This window comes from Cimex lectularius, unplaced genomic scaffold, assembly GCF_000648675.2.
Source record: "Cimex lectularius strain Harlan isolate CLEC.00 unplaced genomic scaffold, Clec_2.1 scaffold129, whole genome shotgun sequence".
Classification (NCBI taxonomy): domain Eukaryota; kingdom Metazoa; phylum Arthropoda; class Insecta; order Hemiptera; family Cimicidae; genus Cimex; species Cimex lectularius.
In genome coordinates, this window is record NW_019392715.1 from 543,099 (window position 1) to 560,989 (window position 17,891).

Below are 17,891 nucleotides of genomic sequence, written 5' to 3' on the forward strand. Positions count from 1 at the left end.
TTAATTAAACCTAGTAGCATTACTAGTTCTTATGCTGTTTTTCTCTTCATTGTAAGAGCTAAGTAATACTTATTTTAGAGCTATTTTAGTTTTAAGTGTGAGAAGTAATAATTTTTTACTCTCGAACACTTAGTATGTTCTTGAAGAAAAAAGCAAATTCAGTTGTTATTGCCAAGCTTTCAACCTAATTTAAAGTTACATCATCAGGGCCTACATTAATTTCACATTATGTTTGTACAATTGATTTAACAATTGCTTTTCATAATGTGAAATTAATATAGGTCTGGATGATGACCTTACAATAGGTTGAAAGCTTGGCAATAACAACTGAATTTGCTGGGGGGTTTTTTCTTCAAGACCATACCTTGATCCAGAGTGATTGTGAATTATTTTAGTTTTATTTTGATAACAATTTTAATTATGATTTGTGGTGATTAGTGACCGTTAGTTGATAATTATTTAGAAATTGTGAGATGAGGTCTGGTGTGATGTAGGTTTCAGAAAAACATTTTCTTTATCGCGCCAACGTTTCGATCTTTATTGAGACAGCTTCAGGGCCTGGGATTTACAAACATTGTTTAAATTTAACAAATACATGCAGAATTTGGAAAAAAGTGAATTTATACAATGCAAAACATATATATTTTTTTAATATTCATTCAAAGTATTTCTACTCACTCAAAGTGTTTGTTTTCTGTGTAATTGTGCCACTGTTGCGTGTCCTGATGAGAGAAAAAAAATATTTTGCATTGTATAAATTCTCTTTTTTCCACATCCTAAATGTATTTGTTAAATTTAAACAATGTTTGTAAATCTTAGGCCCTGAGGATGATCTCAATAAAGATCGAAACGTTGGCACGATAAGGAAAATGTTTTTCTGAAACCTACATCACACCAGACCGCATCTCACGATTTCTGAATAATTTAATTATGATATTGTTTTTTTTTGCATATTTTTTAACAATGTCCTCAACAATTTTTTGAATGTTTTAATTACGCTATGTTTAATAATAAATAAAGCCTTTATAACTAATTAGCCCTGATTTCAGGAGGAAAGCACATTAGTTTGTGTAAAAAATAATCTTAACAAAACTTTACTTGGATATTTGTGCTCGATTGTTAGGTTTATATGTTGTTTGTTATGATCAAAAAAAATTAATACCCATACCCTCGTTAGAACAAACAGACTAAGTTTTCTTTGGTTTTTAAGAAAAAATTGGCCTTTTTATTATTAAATGGTCATTTTTTAAATTGAATTGTAAATTGTTCAACCGGTTCGTATTTATTGGTTCTTTTTTTCTATGTGAAATAAAGAAAGACCAAAATTATATTAAAACACCTAGGAAATTTTTTTTATATTTTGATTTGTGTTGAACTGAAAGGAATTTGTGTCGGCGGCTATCAGATGGAAGTGAGTGGGCAACACTGCACCGCTGATCCACAATTCTGTTGGACCATTGTAACTACTAACTTTGTAACCTTTCGTCTGCGGCCGGCCGATTCGTTCGTGGCGTTCACCCGTCCTGCCTCGTTACAGTGCTACACGGAATTTTTGGACCGGGCGCCGGCCATGTCTGCGATTGAACCGTTTTCATTGTTCGAGGAAAAAGGTAACAAATTATCCGGCCGCTTCCTCTGTTGCGGCCCGCTCCACTCAAACTACCTCTTCTCCACTCCTACCACAATTATTCACACATTTAAACATAAATTTTTTTAATGACTTTATTTACCCTGATATCGACGCTTTTAATTAATAATAATTCATCTCAAATAATAACAAAACCTAACAACCTACTTAACCTCTTCCATTTTTTACATTTAACATATCAATATATATCATATCAAATAACAATATTTAAAACTAATTCAATTTTAAGCATTTAATACTGAATTTTACATAGAAAACGGTGGATTCATTTTCTATGGTCAAATTTGTCAATGATTAATGAATTCCATCCGATGACAAATTACAGCATGAAAAGGTTTAATTTGTTAAAAATTATATTTCCACCAGTCACAAATTATATTTATAAACTATTTTTTTTGCTGTATTAAAGATTAGAAACATTAAACTCTCTGACAGAAAAGTCTGCGAGTTGTTTTTTTAGTGACCAGTTGGTTAATAATTTGTGAGAGGTGGTCAAGAAACCGTTTCTTCCAAAAAATCCAACAAATTATATCTGCGATTTGTATCGACCTGGAGAGATGTTCTAACCAGGATGAATATATTGAGCAAAAAGAAAATTTATCTTCTTTTCTCTACAATTGAATCAACAGTCGCTATCAAGATAAGGCTGAAGAAGCACAACTTACTGTGAAATGAAAAAACAAACCTAAAAGTTGGTAAACAGTAAAGCAATATATAGAAAAAACAGAAATGCCATCTGGTGAATATTGTACAGTAGGCAAGTCGGTCAGTGAAAATTTTTCTTTTCTTTTGTGTTACAAGGTAGAAAATTCTCTCAATTCAATTGTTCAATAGTTACTCAATCAGCTGAATATTTGGCCAAAACTGGTAATTAGATTTAACTTGTGCAAAAGTTGCTGAACTTTTGATGAAACTTCACTATCAGGGGGGCCTTTATAATAAAAATGGATTGGCAGGAGAATAAAACTTTACAAAGATACAATAATGAACATTTTATACTTTTATAATTTGATTTTGTTAACATGTGATGACACAGCCTCTGTTTCTGATCCCACAATTGCTTCGGAGCTCCAGGCAAATGTCCAATGAATAGACAAAATGGAACAAATTCTGGTTCCTTGAGATAAATGGAGAAGCATGTACCCATATTACTTTTACCCTCTGAAACAAAACCAATCACACAATATTCCTCAATACTACTATAACAAAAACTGACTGCTACGTTGGGTTCTATCTCGACTCTCATCGAACCTTGAACTGTTCACGGCACGTGCAGAGATGCAGAGGAAACAACACACCTACTAACTAACTGTAGTGCTACACGTGCCCACAGGAGGAAGTATTTTGGGATGTACAACATAACCTAGAAGAGATTTTTAACCTCTGAAATTAGACCTACTAATCAAGTTCCTTGATGAACTAGGACACACTGGTGTGCTATAAGCATAGAACAGGGGATACGGTAGCTCTTAAAGGGCACCATATAATGTATCCAACTACTCATCTACATACAACATCTAACCTGTAACCAAAATACACAAACTGAAGGAATTAAGCAGACACTGGACTACTTACAAATTATTGTCAAGAATATCACACGTTTCAACAAACACTAACTAATTATAAGGCAGTACTGAAACCGATTTGGACATATAGATTATTACTGAGGGGCACTGCTTAACCTTCCAATATAAAAAAAATATAGTCCTTTCAATCCAAAGTTGTCAGAACCATTGTCCCTACCACATTTCCAACACTTACCATTTACAAAGACCTTCAAATACCCTTAGTCAAAACCCTAATACCCAACAAATTTTCCAATTCCATGAAACACTTCTCACATCCTAAGACATTAGCCTGATGCATGTGCTGCATTAAAATGTTCTGCCATCAACCCTGAAAACAAACTCATACATTCTCAACGTTCGAGGGGCGATGATGACGTTATATTTCACCCTCACCCCTCTCCATTCATGCTAATAAATACATGCACTCAGACAAAACATATAGACACACAACACATAGGACATATTATATACAATAAAAAAACTCCAATTTCCCCTAAAAAGCGGAACAGGAGACTCTGAAACTCGCTGCAGTGCTCGAGTACCATCTTCAGATTGGATGGCATGCCTACACGCTCCCTGTAGGGAGCCAAGGCTTGACATGTTTCCAGTATGGGACACATCGAGCAACCTTGCTGTGCATAAGGGGCACCTGCGCAGGCTTTGGCCCAAGAGCAGGTGTCCATGTGTCAACCACGCATGGCCTATTCTTAAGCGCGTAAGGACAATTCCTTGTTTCCGGCTCAGATTCTCGGGGGGCCATCTATGAATCATGCTCTTGAAACGCAAAAGACTCTCAGATGACACGGCCCACTGATGCTGCCATCTTTCTTTTATCATGTTCTTTACTGCTAGCTTGGGTCTGGAGGGTGGGACGTCCCGGCCTTTGCCGCCTCGTCCGCACATTCATTACCCTCCAGCCCGACATGTCCGGGGATCCAGACAACAACCACCGTTTTTTCGAAGCGCTTCAACTTGGTGAATTTTTCTATCAACAGCACGACGAGAGCATGTGCTATTATACATAACATGTACCTGATTTAATGTAAATCTTGTTTTGATAAATAATGTGTAAATAAATGTTAATTCATTGTTAGTTGATTTGGTACGTATAATGTGCTATTATACATAACAAATCAACTAACATTTATTTATACATTATTTATCACAACATGATTGTACATTAAATCAGGTACATTGTGGCAGACACACATTAACTTTTAATGCGTTCATTATTTTTCAAACAATATGTGCTTAATTCTTTTATGCTTGTATTTAGCCAGGTAGCTTCCACCCGCAACCACAGAAATTATCTAAGCACAAGTAAATGTATGTAAACAAAACTAGTTTAACCTTTAAAAAATGCTTGAATATTTCAGGTTCGTAACTTCATTATATGTAGTATTAGTAAACATGTATATGTAGGCTAGGCGCACACATGTAATTTTTAATTGTGGAACAGTTTGGTCCTAGGAGTGACTGCAAAAGGTTTTGTATGAAAGTGCGCACCCTTGCAACTAAGGTGCTTAGCCCTAACGATTGGTTGAAGCCCAATTATTCTCAAAAATTGATGGTGGGTCTGCTAACATTGAAAAACCAGTACTAGTTCACTTACTGGATCTACCCAAGACAGTTCCTCACTGAAGATGGCACAAATCAGTAACATCAAAACTTGTGATTGTAGACGGGCCCAGAACATGACCCCAGTGCTGGTCGCAAAGTTACAGAGTGTCTTACGCGAGTATTATTGGTTGAGGTTTCTAAGTAAAGTGATGAACCTGTCTCTCATCTAGAACCACTTCTGGCAGACAGTTATCTCAGGATGATTCGAAATAATCTCGCTACTTTTTCAATATTGTTCGAAACATTTTTAAAATATGTTCATTGACTTTAATTAATTTTCTGTGCTGAGTTCTTCAATTTAACATAAATGAAAGTTTACAACTAAATAAAATTAATTAAGGTTTTTAGTTGAGATAAAAAAGTCAATGGCACGAGCGGGATTCGAACCGACGATCTTCGGCTTGATACGCTTGAAAAATGGCAAAAAGGAGGGAAAATTCAAAAGGTCCGGTTGAGATGGGAGGTTGGTGTCCGAGTGGATCAAGGTCACGATAGCTCAAGTGGTAGAGCAGCGGTGTATCAAGCTGAAGATCGTGGGTTCGAATTCCGCTTGTGCCATTGACTTTTTTAAACCAACTAAAAACCTTAATTAATTGTAATAATTAATTGGTCAACGGATCACAAAATTAGTGAATTTAATGATTAAAAATGAAGTATACTTCACTAAAGCTCTCCGTGGCCATTTCATTTCTCGTCGAGCATCCAATCCGATTACACGACATTTGAAAAATGGCAAAAAGGAGGGAAAATTCAAAAAGTGGTGTTGAGATGGGAAGATAATGCCCGAGGGGATCGAGGTCACGATAGCTCAAGTGGTAGAGCAGTGGCGTATCAAGCCAAAGGTCATGGGTTCGAATCCCGCTCATGCCATTGACTTTTTTATCTCAATTAAAAACCTTAATTAATTGGTCAAGCGGACCACCAAATTAGTGGATTTAATGACTAAATATAAAGTTTGTAATTTGTTATTGATGATGGTTGAGAAGATTCATCATACATTATTTGTTTTCTTACCAAAGCAATTTAAATATGTTAAATTATATTCACAGGTGCAAAGAGAATACAGATAATTTCTAATGATGAAGTTCCAAAGCTTGAGTACAATCAAGTACAAATTTTGGAAGGTGAAAATGGCGAAAAAACCATATTTGTTGTTAATCCTACTGGTATGTAAAACTTTACCGCTTTTAATGTTGCACCCATCTCTTCTTTGTAAGTTTATTTATTTATTTAGTAGATAACATGAGTGCCAAACAGCTTCTAGAAGGATTCAATTTTATGTCTGTCGAGGGTGGTGGTATAGAAGATGGTGAAGGAGAGCACATGGAACAAGAAAATGAAATCGAGGAAGATGTTGATCCACTCAAATTATCTCCTACGATGCTTTCTGAGAAAGGTGAAATGTGATTTTACTATTATTAATTTGTGTAAACTAACGGCATAAATTTTTAGACTGTTGGAATTGGAAAGAGACGGAAATGTTAATCAAAATAAGAGGGAGTAAGCACAGTAGAATGTTGATGGCTCCGAACGGAACAAAATGTAAAATATGGCAAGAGGTTGCCGAAGAGCTGAAAGAGCGAGGTATCGAAAAGGGGGCGAAGGCCTGTGACGAAAAATGGAGAAGATTGAAGATGGGTTACTATCGAGTGAAAGACAAAATAAACCTTGGATTTAAGCCCAGGTGGCAATATTACAAGTTGCTTGATGACATTTTTCAACAAGAACATCACATGAAACAGTCTGGTAAATTCAATTTTCAATGCACTCGTATTAATTGACTTTACAATTTCCTATAATATTTGTAGTATCTATTGACAAAAATTCCAAACCTTCCGATCATGTTTATCACAAGACAGAAAACAATGACTCCAATGCTAGTAAGTAAGATTTCTTTATCAATAAATCAGATTTTTTGTCACGTAATTGCAATGATGAAATGTTCTATAAACAGGTACCAACTCAACTTCTGAATGTGCCCTGGAAGAAACTGTTAATAAGACAAATATCTTAGGTAAACACTTTTTAATTGTTGAATTTGTTTAAAAAAATTAAGCTTTCAAATTTTCCTGCAGATGACAGATGGACTTACAAACCAATTATTTCATTAATTAAATATAGGAAAAAATATGACCATCAATTTAAAACTGCACGACCAGGTGTTAAAACAAAACTATGGAGACAAATCGCAGACCATTTATCTAAAGGGAGAGGGTTTAACTTCACTGGCGATGGCTGTTATGACAAATGGAGAAGTATGATGACAAGATATAGAAGTTTGAAAGCCAAAAAAACCTTCTTTCCACATGCGTCAATTAAATGGGTTTATTTTAAACCGATGGAGGAAATTTTAGGAGCTGACTTTGACAATTATGAGCAGAAAAGAGATAGTAAAAAAACAAGATTGATTATGTTTTTTCTAGATAAAGATAAATCTAGTTCTATTTGCAGGTCCCAAAGAGGAATACCATGAAGAACCTGTTCATGAAAATGAAATTAATTATGGCCTTCAAATGGAACTTCAAGAGGATGCAAGAATACAGTTTGAACCTAAACAAACTGTTGACATAGAGATACAAACAGAAGATAGTTCTATAAACAATAGCAGTCCATTGGATATATTCACCGCTACCCTTGCTACAGAACTTCTGCATCAAAAGAGAGGGCTGCTCGACATAATGAAAGAACAAACCAAGTCTTTTGAAGATAGGTATATAATCAAAATAACATTAGTTCATAGATTTTGTGAAGGAACGAATTTTTTTGTTAATTTAGGCTTAAAAGGCTGGAAGATGCAGAAGCGAGAATGGCTGAGATACAGCAAGAAAAATTTTCTCGCCAAGAAGAACTAATTAGAAATTTGGGAATAGCCAATGATTTGGAAAAGAGAAAAATCCAAGTTCTAGAAAGGTTTCTTGAAAACTTTAACAACCCAAAAAATTTATGACTGAATAGGTTATTGATATAACTATATTAATTTTTTTTTTAAACAAACAAAAAGTTAACCATTACTTTGTAAATACTAAGTAAATATATTATTTTGTATGATTTCTTTTTTTGTAGTATTATTTAATTTAATGATTCTGTGTGGCATTTTTAGTACTTTTATTATCAGTAGTCATTACAACATTTGAATTTGGCTAACATTCCCAACAATTAAAATCACTAATTTCGTGGTCTGCTTGACCAATTAAAAAATGGCAAAAAGGAGGGAAAACTCAAAACGTGGGGTTGAGATAAGAAGTTAGTGTCCGAGTGGATCAAGGTCACATAGCTCAAGTGGTAGAGCAGCGGCGTATCTAGCCGAAGATCATGGGTTCGAATCTCGCTTGTGCCACTGACTTATCTAACTAAAAACCTTAATTGTAATTCCCAACAATGATGTAAGTTTTGTACTAGCATATTATCAGAGCACCCACAGTAGAAGAGAAGACAGTGATATGGATAAGGAGCGACCTTGGGTTCATGACCTATGATGGCGAAGTTTTGAACTGTTGAGTCTTGGATGGTGAAGGCCTTGGACCATGGGCGCGGTGCAACAATGTAAAAGGACCTCGATGAAGTAAAATTGTACATGAACTTATTACTGAAGATAGCAAGGCAAATTGTAAAAATGCATTGGACAAAATCACAGTCATTGGAAATGACCTATACAACGGAAATGACTTAGAACCAATATAGATGAACCAATATGATGGGAAATAAAATCAAGTGTTCTGTGGTATTAAATATATTGTTGTGGACATTTTGGGTTCAATGGTCTTTTAGAACCCTGAAAAATCAACAGAAAAACAAAATTACTTACTACATTTATACCAAACGAAACAAATTCACCGTGGATTTTTTAGGAAATTTCATGAATCCTATGAGAAAATCGAAAAAAAACGTGATTATTAAAGCTTTTTTCAAGAATTACTCCCAAATGGCTCCATTCTGAAAATACCTATCGAAAAAACGTATTATTTTGAGTATTATGAGACCAACCGCACGTTATCTTAATCCATTGTCGAGATATGATTATTTTGATATAATAACCACTTTTTTCGAGAAAAACACTAACGTTTTTTTCTGTGTTAACACTTCGAAATAAACGTTGAAGGAAATTAAATTCTACGAAAAATGGGACTTATGCCACCCCATAGGCACTCTAGACACGATTTTGTGTCAATTTTCTAAGCTTTGGCTTGTTAGTTGCTTGAAAAAAAAGGTGAAATGAAGCCAGAACATTCATTAGCCATTGCAGCTGAAGTGAACCATCTATGTTAACTCAGTTTGCCTATGAGGTGGTGTTTGTCTCATTTTACGTAGTATTTAATTTCCTACAGCGTTTCTTTAGAAGTGATACTGAAAAAGTGTTTATTTAATGTTTTTTTTCTCGAAAAAAAGTGGTTACATCAAAAAAATCATATCTCGGCAACGGATTAAGATAAAAACGTGCGGTTGATCTCGTTTTACTCAAAATTTAATGCTCGAATAGGTTTTTTCGATTTATTTTGAAACATGGACCCATTTGGGAGTAATTCTTGAAAAAAAGCTTTAAATACACGATTTTTAGAAATTTTTCTCATAGAAAGCTTCGTTTGAAGACCTATGTTTATAGGAGCATTTTTGTTTAGCATGCAAATTTTTTCTATAAATCCTCAAAGTATCTTTGTTTCGTTTGGGCCCACCCTGTATAGCTTGTATTTGATTAAATGAATTTTCCTCATTAATACTTCCCATTAAATCTAAATTTAAGTCTTTCATAAATTATGGAACTTTTCTTTCCCCAGGGGTCACTGACTATATTCTTTCCCGCTTTCTTCGGCTTCGGCCTATAAGATCTATTGTGAAATTGTTTGAAAAACTGAAACTATTTTCAAAGTGTCACCTTTCCAAAATGACTACCCTACTACCGTTTCCGGGCTAAATTGCTCTGGCTTTGCAGAATGAATATTTTTATAACATGTTCCAAGGTCTCTGCTATTGCATGGCAGTCATAAAGTTTCTGTCTCAGTTTTTCCTTTTTTAATGAGATCTTCAAATACGTACAACTATAAGAGTGGTGATAGTAACCCCCCCCCCGGGGGTCATCCTTATTGCCTGCTGTTGGTAGTACTGTGCTGTAATGTATGCCCAGTGGCGCGTGTCATTGAACTGGATGATGGTTATATAACGAAGATAAATAGACAGGTATGACTTCACACTACGTTAGCTGTTAAGTGATCGATGAGTACGAGATGCTAAAATGACTTGGTTGCTTGTGGCTTGTGTTAGCTGCTTGCTCCATTAGTGAGGGCTGATGAACTCAAAGCTAAAAGCTATGGATTATAATATATACTTTTAACTGTTATCTTTTATACAAAAATTTTTAGATTACACAAAATTTTATAAGAGTGAGGACCTGTGAAATTAAATACGTCAAACTATATTTTGCTAAAATTTATTTGCACTAATTTAAACTTAGGAGAAGTGCGGATCAAACTGCTCGTAACATCAATGCACTTGGGGGGGGGGGCAATACACGGTGCAGCGACAAGACCACGGTAAGCCTTCCATTGTGACGAACACAAAACGCTAATTGAAAAAAATTCGTGTAAGACAACACGAGAAATTGCGGAAGAGTTTAGTGTTGACAACTCAATCGTTGTTCGCCATTTGGAACCAATTGGTAAAGTAAAGAAGCTCGACCGTACGAACTAACGGAAGCCCAAAGAAATCGACGTTTTGAAATTTGAACGTCTCTTCTGTTGCGCCACCAAAATGATCCATTTCTCGATGCGTTGAGAAATGGATTCTGTACGATAACAGGCGGCGTACAGGTCAAGGGTTGGACAAGGAAGAAGAGCCAAAACCCTTCCCGAAACCAAATCTGCATTCAAAAAAGGTTATAGTGACTTCACTAGTTTTCGTGATCCGCTTGACCAATTAGGTCATAGTGACTGTTGGTGTACTGCTGGATTCGTTCACTATGATTTCTGAATTAAACTGAACGTGAAACCTTCACAGCAGAGAAATTTTGCCAAGAAGTGTTGAAAAAAATTGAAAAACAACTTATTGTGATTAGGAACTGTCTTTTTAAAGGTGGGGGGTGCGATTACTGCAGGGAATTGGTTACAGAAAACACCTCTTGACTAATTGCCTTAGTTTTGAGCAACAACGAATACTTCAAGTACAATACTTCAACAAACTTCCAGGCCAATTAGCGGAGATTCTTGGTGATGATCCCCCTGTTATCAATAGACTCTTTGACTTTCTGGGAACAACGCGTTTGATACAGAAAATATAAATAGAAGTATAATTAGATATGTATATAGACGTATGGGCATATGGGCGTGTGGGTGCGCGCTCGCGTATGTGCATACCTTTGGAAGAATGGAGAGTGTAAGATAGGGAAGGAACGAAAGAGGATAAAAATCGATAAACAAAGATAATTTTGAAGCCAGAAATAATTAATAAGTAGTTGCTGTGAGGATAAGCAACAGACAATTTCACAGAGGATAGCCTGGTTGCGGGGGGCCCGGTGGGTGGGGGCGGGGCTTGGACTGGTGGTATCCATTCCTGGGGAACCTTGGGTCAGCACTAGGACCCCTGATCTGGGAGGCTGTGATGATGGCAGTGGCGTGCACATCCCTCTGAAAGATCGGCTGCTCCAAGCAAAACATTAACGTTCAATGCAGGTGGTATTACCCGGTTGGTGGAATGCCGTTGACTGGGTGCCTGTTCGCCTGTCCGGTGTGCCGTCCGTGGACTGGCAAATCCAAAATGATCAAAAAAGTGGGGGCAAAGGTATGACCAACGTAATATTTTTAATAAATTTAAATATATATGCAGTGGCCACTTGTAGCTACCACACGTTACCACTACGACTTATGGAATGTTCTCGTCCTCGACTCTGCAGCCAATTATAGTAGAGCCCTTCCCTATATAAGCAGGGGCACTGCCTCGCTGGAGGGACTCGTCAACCCGACTAATGTAACCGACATCGGCAATAACGACAGCAAACTCGTCAGCCCGATGAGGTCTCATACATCACTAATAATCGACTACACTAGACTCGTCAACCCGACAAGCCGTCACTAAAGGAACACAGTCGACGACAGCAAGTACTCGCAGCATTAGCCTGATCTCGCCTTCTAAACAACCGACTTGGCCGTAAACGCCAAGTGCTGCCCCTCGGCTAATTGCTGTATTCCAATACCTTCGGCCACGTCAACCGACTCACGGCCCCCGGACCTCAGCCAACGGTTTACTCATGGTCACAGACCACCACCAACGGCGCCACGCACACGGTCGATTCATTGTCACGCCTTCTCGACACAACACAGGCCCTTTTCAGGGCCACAAAACTCCCAGTCACTAAAATACAATTTACAAATCAAATTGTTTCATGATGTTTTGCTATCTATCGTTATGGAAAATTATCTTCATATGTGACCATCCTGGTCAGTTGATTCAAGCCAACAAGAAATTGCAAGAGTTAGATACCATCAAGCTATAAATTTTCCTGATCAGGCAGTCATAACTTTTCATACTATCTCTAAATATTCTTGACAACGAACCACTCTAAAATTAGTAGGAAATAAGAGGCAGAAGAAATTTTGAATCCACAATAAATTTAAAGTGAAAAATATAACTTTATTTACTAATTGGTATTATTATCATAGTTACACTTATAATGTTTATATGGTCTTCAAAAATGCAATTATATCAGCACGTTCTTGTTCCTTTTTAATTCCTGCAAAAATCATCTTTGTACCGGGTATGAATTTCTTAGGGTTTTCAAGGTATACGAATAGATTTTCTTCAGTCCACTTAATGCCCCTGTTTTTGTTTTCGTTTGTGTAATTGTATCCAGGTGCTTGCCCTGTCGATCTTCCATAAATCCCTGATAAATTCGGTCCTACTTTGTGTTTCCCTCCAGCCTCATGGGTATGGCACTGGGCGCATTTTTGAATGAAGATCTTTTTCCCTAGAATCATGTGCAATATTTACATATATGCTGCTTAAAAAAAATCTAGTTTTACTAATGCAACTGTTTTGAAAGTGTGGAATTATGAATAAATAAATCTGAATTGATAAAATCCTGGTTCCAATTTTGAGACATATATTACTTCAAAATCATTATTCAAATATAATTTGCAATCACCATCAATATATTAGGTATTTATTTGTATCTGAATTTATCAAGAGAATTAATCTGTAATATGTATTTCAAAAAAACATTAAAGACAAATTATATACATCAATTGCATTAAACAAATAAAAGCCCCGTCTTTGGGTATTTATTACATATTTTGATAAATAACGCTTACTTTGCAATCAAAACAACTGATTTTAGTGCGATAAAATTTAGACAGGAGACAATTTCGAGAATTAAAAATGAGATGTTATATATTTTAATAACTTTACCAACTTCAGCGTCTCCGGGTGGCGGCATAGTTTTTTACTTCTCTTCAACAAACTACTTGGATTCGAGATACTTGTAATTTACTATTTCCTGAAAAATATGTATTCAATAGCACAAATGGACAAATATAAACGAATTTTTTTTCTTACTTTCTACCTGAATCTCGATTTAAAACTAGAAACCCGATTAAGAACAAGTAAAATTATATTTTGTCCGGTTTCTGATGGCAAGCTCTTTGAGACGGATTGTTAATCGTGACGGTTACAGTAGAAACCACGTGATTCTAGATTAGATTTGTGAACACTTTCTAAAACGTCACCTTCACTCTGATTTTCAAAATCATACGATACACAGCGAAAATAAGCAAAACCAACATTATCCAGTTTGTCGTTTAAAATACAAGACTTTAGGCAAAAACACTCGAAAAGAGCTGGAAGTTCATAAGTTGAGAAGGCAGCAGCTATTAAATGGTTACTTAATATTTCAGTTCAAAATGACGTCAACGTTGTGCTAACCAAAACACAAATACGACTTCTGTAAGAAAGTACAGAAAATATATTAAACAAACTAAGCCCCAAAACTACATAAAGTCTTCGCATTTTATTCAAAGTTTAGCATAAATGTCTCTCCTTTATTACGCATAACTCTCTTTACTTGTTTAATTTAAGGGCTGAGAATGATCGATCTTTATAAATGTTTGAACGGTGAAAAAACAATTCTTGGATATTGAGAAAAATTGAAAATTACAGTTCCATCTTTAGTTGTAGCGCAAACCAAATCGATATACATACCAAGTAATATTTGTCTTTATTTTAATATATTAAGCAATTATGTGAATTATAGATGTTTATTTACTAGAAATGTTTGTGTGATCTTGTTTTTTTTTCTGTAGTACGTTTTAAAAAACAAGACGATCTAGTTGTACGGTACTGATGTTTCCAGAAAGTCAAGTTTTCACATTTGAAAATACGCTGGATTCGAGTGATACGAACATACCGATTCTGATGTAAAGGTTTATCGTACTTAGGAACATAACAGCTGCTGAAAATATCGGATCGAACTTTTTCTCGTTTTTGATATCGGCCACAAGACCCTGGGTGTTGGAGAGCGTGACGACAAAGTAGAGGATCATCCCGCCGAATATCGTGGTCTCCAGAATAAGCATTTCGATCAGGCTCTCGTAATTCGGATACACGAACACGCTAAACAACGTCGTAACTCCTACAACGATATACATTAATTTCAACGGATACTTCAAGTGTTGAAAGAGGTTTTGCGGAGCGGTAAATCCTGCCAACGAAGCCAGAACGATTCCAAAGGAGGTGTAAACCATCGCTTGTAAGCTCACGTAGCTGCCGAAGGAAGACAACCCGGGCGCCATCGTCAGCGAGTGCACCAGCCAGCAGGAGATCTTGAGCGTTTGGTCTTCGGGTTCGTACGGCAAAGATTCGATACAAGCCGACAGCACTATGAGGCACATCAGCCCTCCGGCGAAAATCTCCAAGTACGAACTGCTCATGGTATAATTAAATATGAACGTATTTATCGATAAGCATATCGCGATCGTGAGAATTATGTAAGAAGTGCAAAGGAAAAAATAAGTAGTTATTAAATTTTGCTTGTGGCATTCCGGCCAAATGTCCAGTTCGAACAGCGCACCGGATTTTTTACACGCAGCCCAGAAAATCGTTGCACCGCTCACTACCATAAACAATATCAGAATCGACACTTTGCCGATGTACCAAACCATCGCCGATAAACCTAGGTCAAGCATTGTATCTTCAGTGTTGTTGTAATTCGTGCACTTAATTTAATACTTCTATTGATAAAAAAAATGTCGGTTGAATGTTGATAAATACTTCCCATATGATCTAAACACCTGTTTTAAACCTAATAATTCATCTTAGTGCACATTGTTAAAAAATGTTTATTTATTCATTCATCATTGCAATAATGTTTCATTTTTCACTTTGTGAACCATGGTACGATCATAAGATCATCGCGTGCATCGTTAACAAGGAAAAGAATAAAATTTGTAATTCTATCGTAGCGAAATCGAATTTATTAATAACAGCATGTTCATGCGTCACATCCATTGATACTCACATTCCGAAACCGACGAGGGATATCATGGCGATTACAGAACAAGGCGACTCCGTTATAGAATCTGTGCACATTCACCCTAAATGTAAAGAAATGCGTAAAGGTCTGTTCGCGTACGACTATTCGTTGGTGAAGTTGCGCTATCCATTGAATATTTTGACGAACGTGTCTATCACTCGACAGCCGATCTTCTCCGCTATGCAACGTTACGAAGATAAATTTCAAGAAGTCGATAAGACGTGTTTTGTTCTATCGAGCGGCGGAAGGCCGTTAAGGGTGAAATATCAAACAGTTAGGAGACGCACCATTCACAGATGTTTTCAAATGATCGGCAATTTTTGTTACGACTTGATCAAATTCCAATTGGAATACGAAACCTGTTTAAAACAGATTCACCCTTATCTGAACGAGTATCTTTACTGTTTTAGCGGTCAGTACACACCTGCAATTGGAAGCGCTTTGGTCTGTTCGACGGGTATCGTCTGGGGGATGACAGTCCATTCCGTTCAAGAGTCAGGGCAAACCTATTTAATTGTACTGAAATTATTTAGGGTGCAAGATGAAGTTCTGTTATCTAAAGCGATGACTTTCTATACTCTTAACACCGTGTTGATAACTTTAGTTCACGTAATTTTATGCCTAACTGGAGTTACAACGAAAATAGTTTCTACAATACTGTGCTAAATGTCACGTATAAAAATCTTATCTGAATTCACATTTCGTCAATCTATTGTTTATTTTTCATTTCTACAGACAGATGATTTTTTTTTTTTTTTAATTATTTTATTTAACTCTTGTGTACATACACATTATGTTTTGCTAATACATACGGATATACAGCACACTCAAAAAGTGTGATTAACATGGCATTTGAGGGTGGGTCCTGCCCTATGGCAGTCCACACAATAATTCACTGGAGTATAATAATTTGAGAATTAATAAATAAATTAACCTACTATTTTGTTTTTATCTATAATAATATAACATCAGGCGCACGTTTACACTATTTGGTATAGCCATGGGCAGCAACCTAGGCTTGTGTTGGGTGAAAGGGCATGCAGGTTTATGGCAAAATGAAACGGTGGACGCACTTGCAAAGGACGCGGCAACATCAGGTCCAACCCTTGACATTAAAATTCCTAAAGATGACGGGAAAAACTTTTTGGAAAAGTTTTGTAGAAATCTGTGGCAAGAAAAATACAACGCATCAAATGTTGGCAATTATTAAAGGTCACTGTTCCCTGAGCTCAAGAAAAAACCATGGTTTTTGGAAGGCGATAGCCCCGAAGGAATGTCAAAGGAGTTCTAGTCTACTATTTTTAGACTTAAGACAAATCATGGCCTATGGGGTAGCTACAAGAAGAGAATCGGTTTGGCATCGTCTCCGAACTGTCCCACTTACAATTGCCCTTCAAATCCTTCCCACATAATTTTTGAATGTCCAGAATATGAAAATGAAAGAGACAAACTGCTAAAAAATCTGAGCAAAGTCCCAAATATTTCAAAACCAATAAACTTAGAATCTGTCCTATTAAGCAACAACCCATCAGCTTTCAACACAATCTATGGATTTCTAAAGTCGATAAACGTTTCTTTTTGATTATCTTCAAGTATGAAAATTTAGAAGATGAGAATATGATGGAGCTGAATGAGTGGTGCGGGCGCGCGGCGGGGACCTGGCCCTGGTCGGCCGTTCACACTCGACACACTCGACAGTAAAATGAAAATAGAAGAAAACTTCATGGGTAATATGCCAGCGTAAACAAAAACAAAAAAAAAAGCGATGACTTTCTGTACTCTCTTGACACCGTGATTATAACTTTAGTGCAAGTAATTTTATGTCTAACTGGAGTTACAACGAAAATAGTTTCTACAATACTGTGCTAAATGTCAAGAATAAAAATCTTATCTGAATTCACATTTCGTCAATCTAGTGCTTATTTTTCATTTCTACAGACAGATGATTTTTTTTTTGTTTTTAAATTATTTTATTTAACTCTTGTGTACATACACATTATGTTTTGCTAATACGTACTGATTACATACTGTCGCGGGGCCGGTGCATTACTGTCACCAGGAGAGTGATCGGTATATAGACGAACCAGGCGAGTTTATAGAAGAAAAGTTTTCAATTGACGAGCTCAACGTGGCGATTAAGAAGAATAATAACACAGCGCCAGGAATGGATGAGATTTATTACCCTATGCTCTCCAATCTTCCGCAGACCGCAAAGGAAAGACTTTTAGACATATTTAACGGAATTTGGGATCAAGAAGAGTTCCCAGAATACTGGAAAGAGACTCTAATAATTCCAATGTTAAAACCGGGAAAGTCTTCCAATCAATCCGATTCGTATAGACCTTTCGATTTCCTTGACATTTCCTTGACATCATGCATGCTAAAAACCTTTGAGCGATTACTTAAAAATAGACTGGAATGGTGGATAGAAAGACACCACAAACTTCCGGAGAGCCAGATGGGATTCAGAAGAGGACGTTCCATTATGGAAGCACACAGTAATCTAGTGGTTGATATTCAGTCAGCTCTCACCTCGAATCTTACC

The 17,891-nt window shown here is 36.4% G+C and overlaps 2 protein-coding genes across 2 annotated transcripts; one reads left to right on the plus strand and one right to left on the minus strand.

The window, feature by feature from the left end:
* Positions 1-1,356: 1,356 nt before the first annotated feature.
* On the plus strand, positions 1,357-7,888 carry LOC106665768. Its single transcript, XM_014392469.2, has 9 exons — positions 1,357-1,610; positions 5,886-6,002; positions 6,071-6,232; positions 6,289-6,582; positions 6,645-6,716; positions 6,791-6,850; positions 6,912-7,226; positions 7,288-7,546; positions 7,612-7,888. The coding sequence occupies exons 1-9, from the start codon at positions 1,406-1,408 to the stop codon at positions 7,781-7,783; spliced, it is 1,656 nt and encodes a 551-aa protein (XP_014247955.1). The 5' UTR covers positions 1,357-1,405; the 3' UTR covers positions 7,784-7,888.
* A 5,376-nt stretch (positions 7,889-13,264) lies between these two features.
* LOC106665732 (growth hormone-inducible transmembrane protein-like) lies at positions 13,265-16,245 on the minus strand. Its single transcript, XM_014392398.2, has 2 exons — positions 13,375-16,245; positions 13,265-13,315 (listed from the first exon to the last, which is right to left on the minus strand). The coding sequence occupies exon 1, from the start codon at positions 14,997-14,999 to the stop codon at positions 14,172-14,174; it is 828 nt and encodes a 275-aa protein (XP_014247884.1). The 5' UTR covers positions 15,000-16,245; the 3' UTR covers positions 13,265-13,315; positions 13,375-14,171.
* Positions 16,246-17,891: the final 1,646 nt, after the last annotated feature.

Bases quoted from the DNA above. Each gene is read 5' to 3' on its own strand.
- LOC106665768 (XM_014392469.2), top strand. From the start codon at position 1,406: ATGGAAGTGAGTGGGCAACACTGCACCGCTGATCCACAATTCTGTTGG. The intron at 6,851-6,911 runs GTAAACACTTTT...ATTTTCCTGCAG, and splicing joins TAATAAGACAAATATCTTAG to ATGACAGATGGACTTACAAA. The intron at 7,227-7,287 runs GTAAAAAAACAA...TTCTATTTGCAG, and splicing joins TTATGAGCAGAAAAGAGATA to GTCCCAAAGAGGAATACCAT.
- LOC106665732 (XM_014392398.2), bottom strand. From the start codon at position 14,999: ATGCTTGACCTAGGTTTATCGGCGATGGTTTGGTACATCGGCAAAGTG.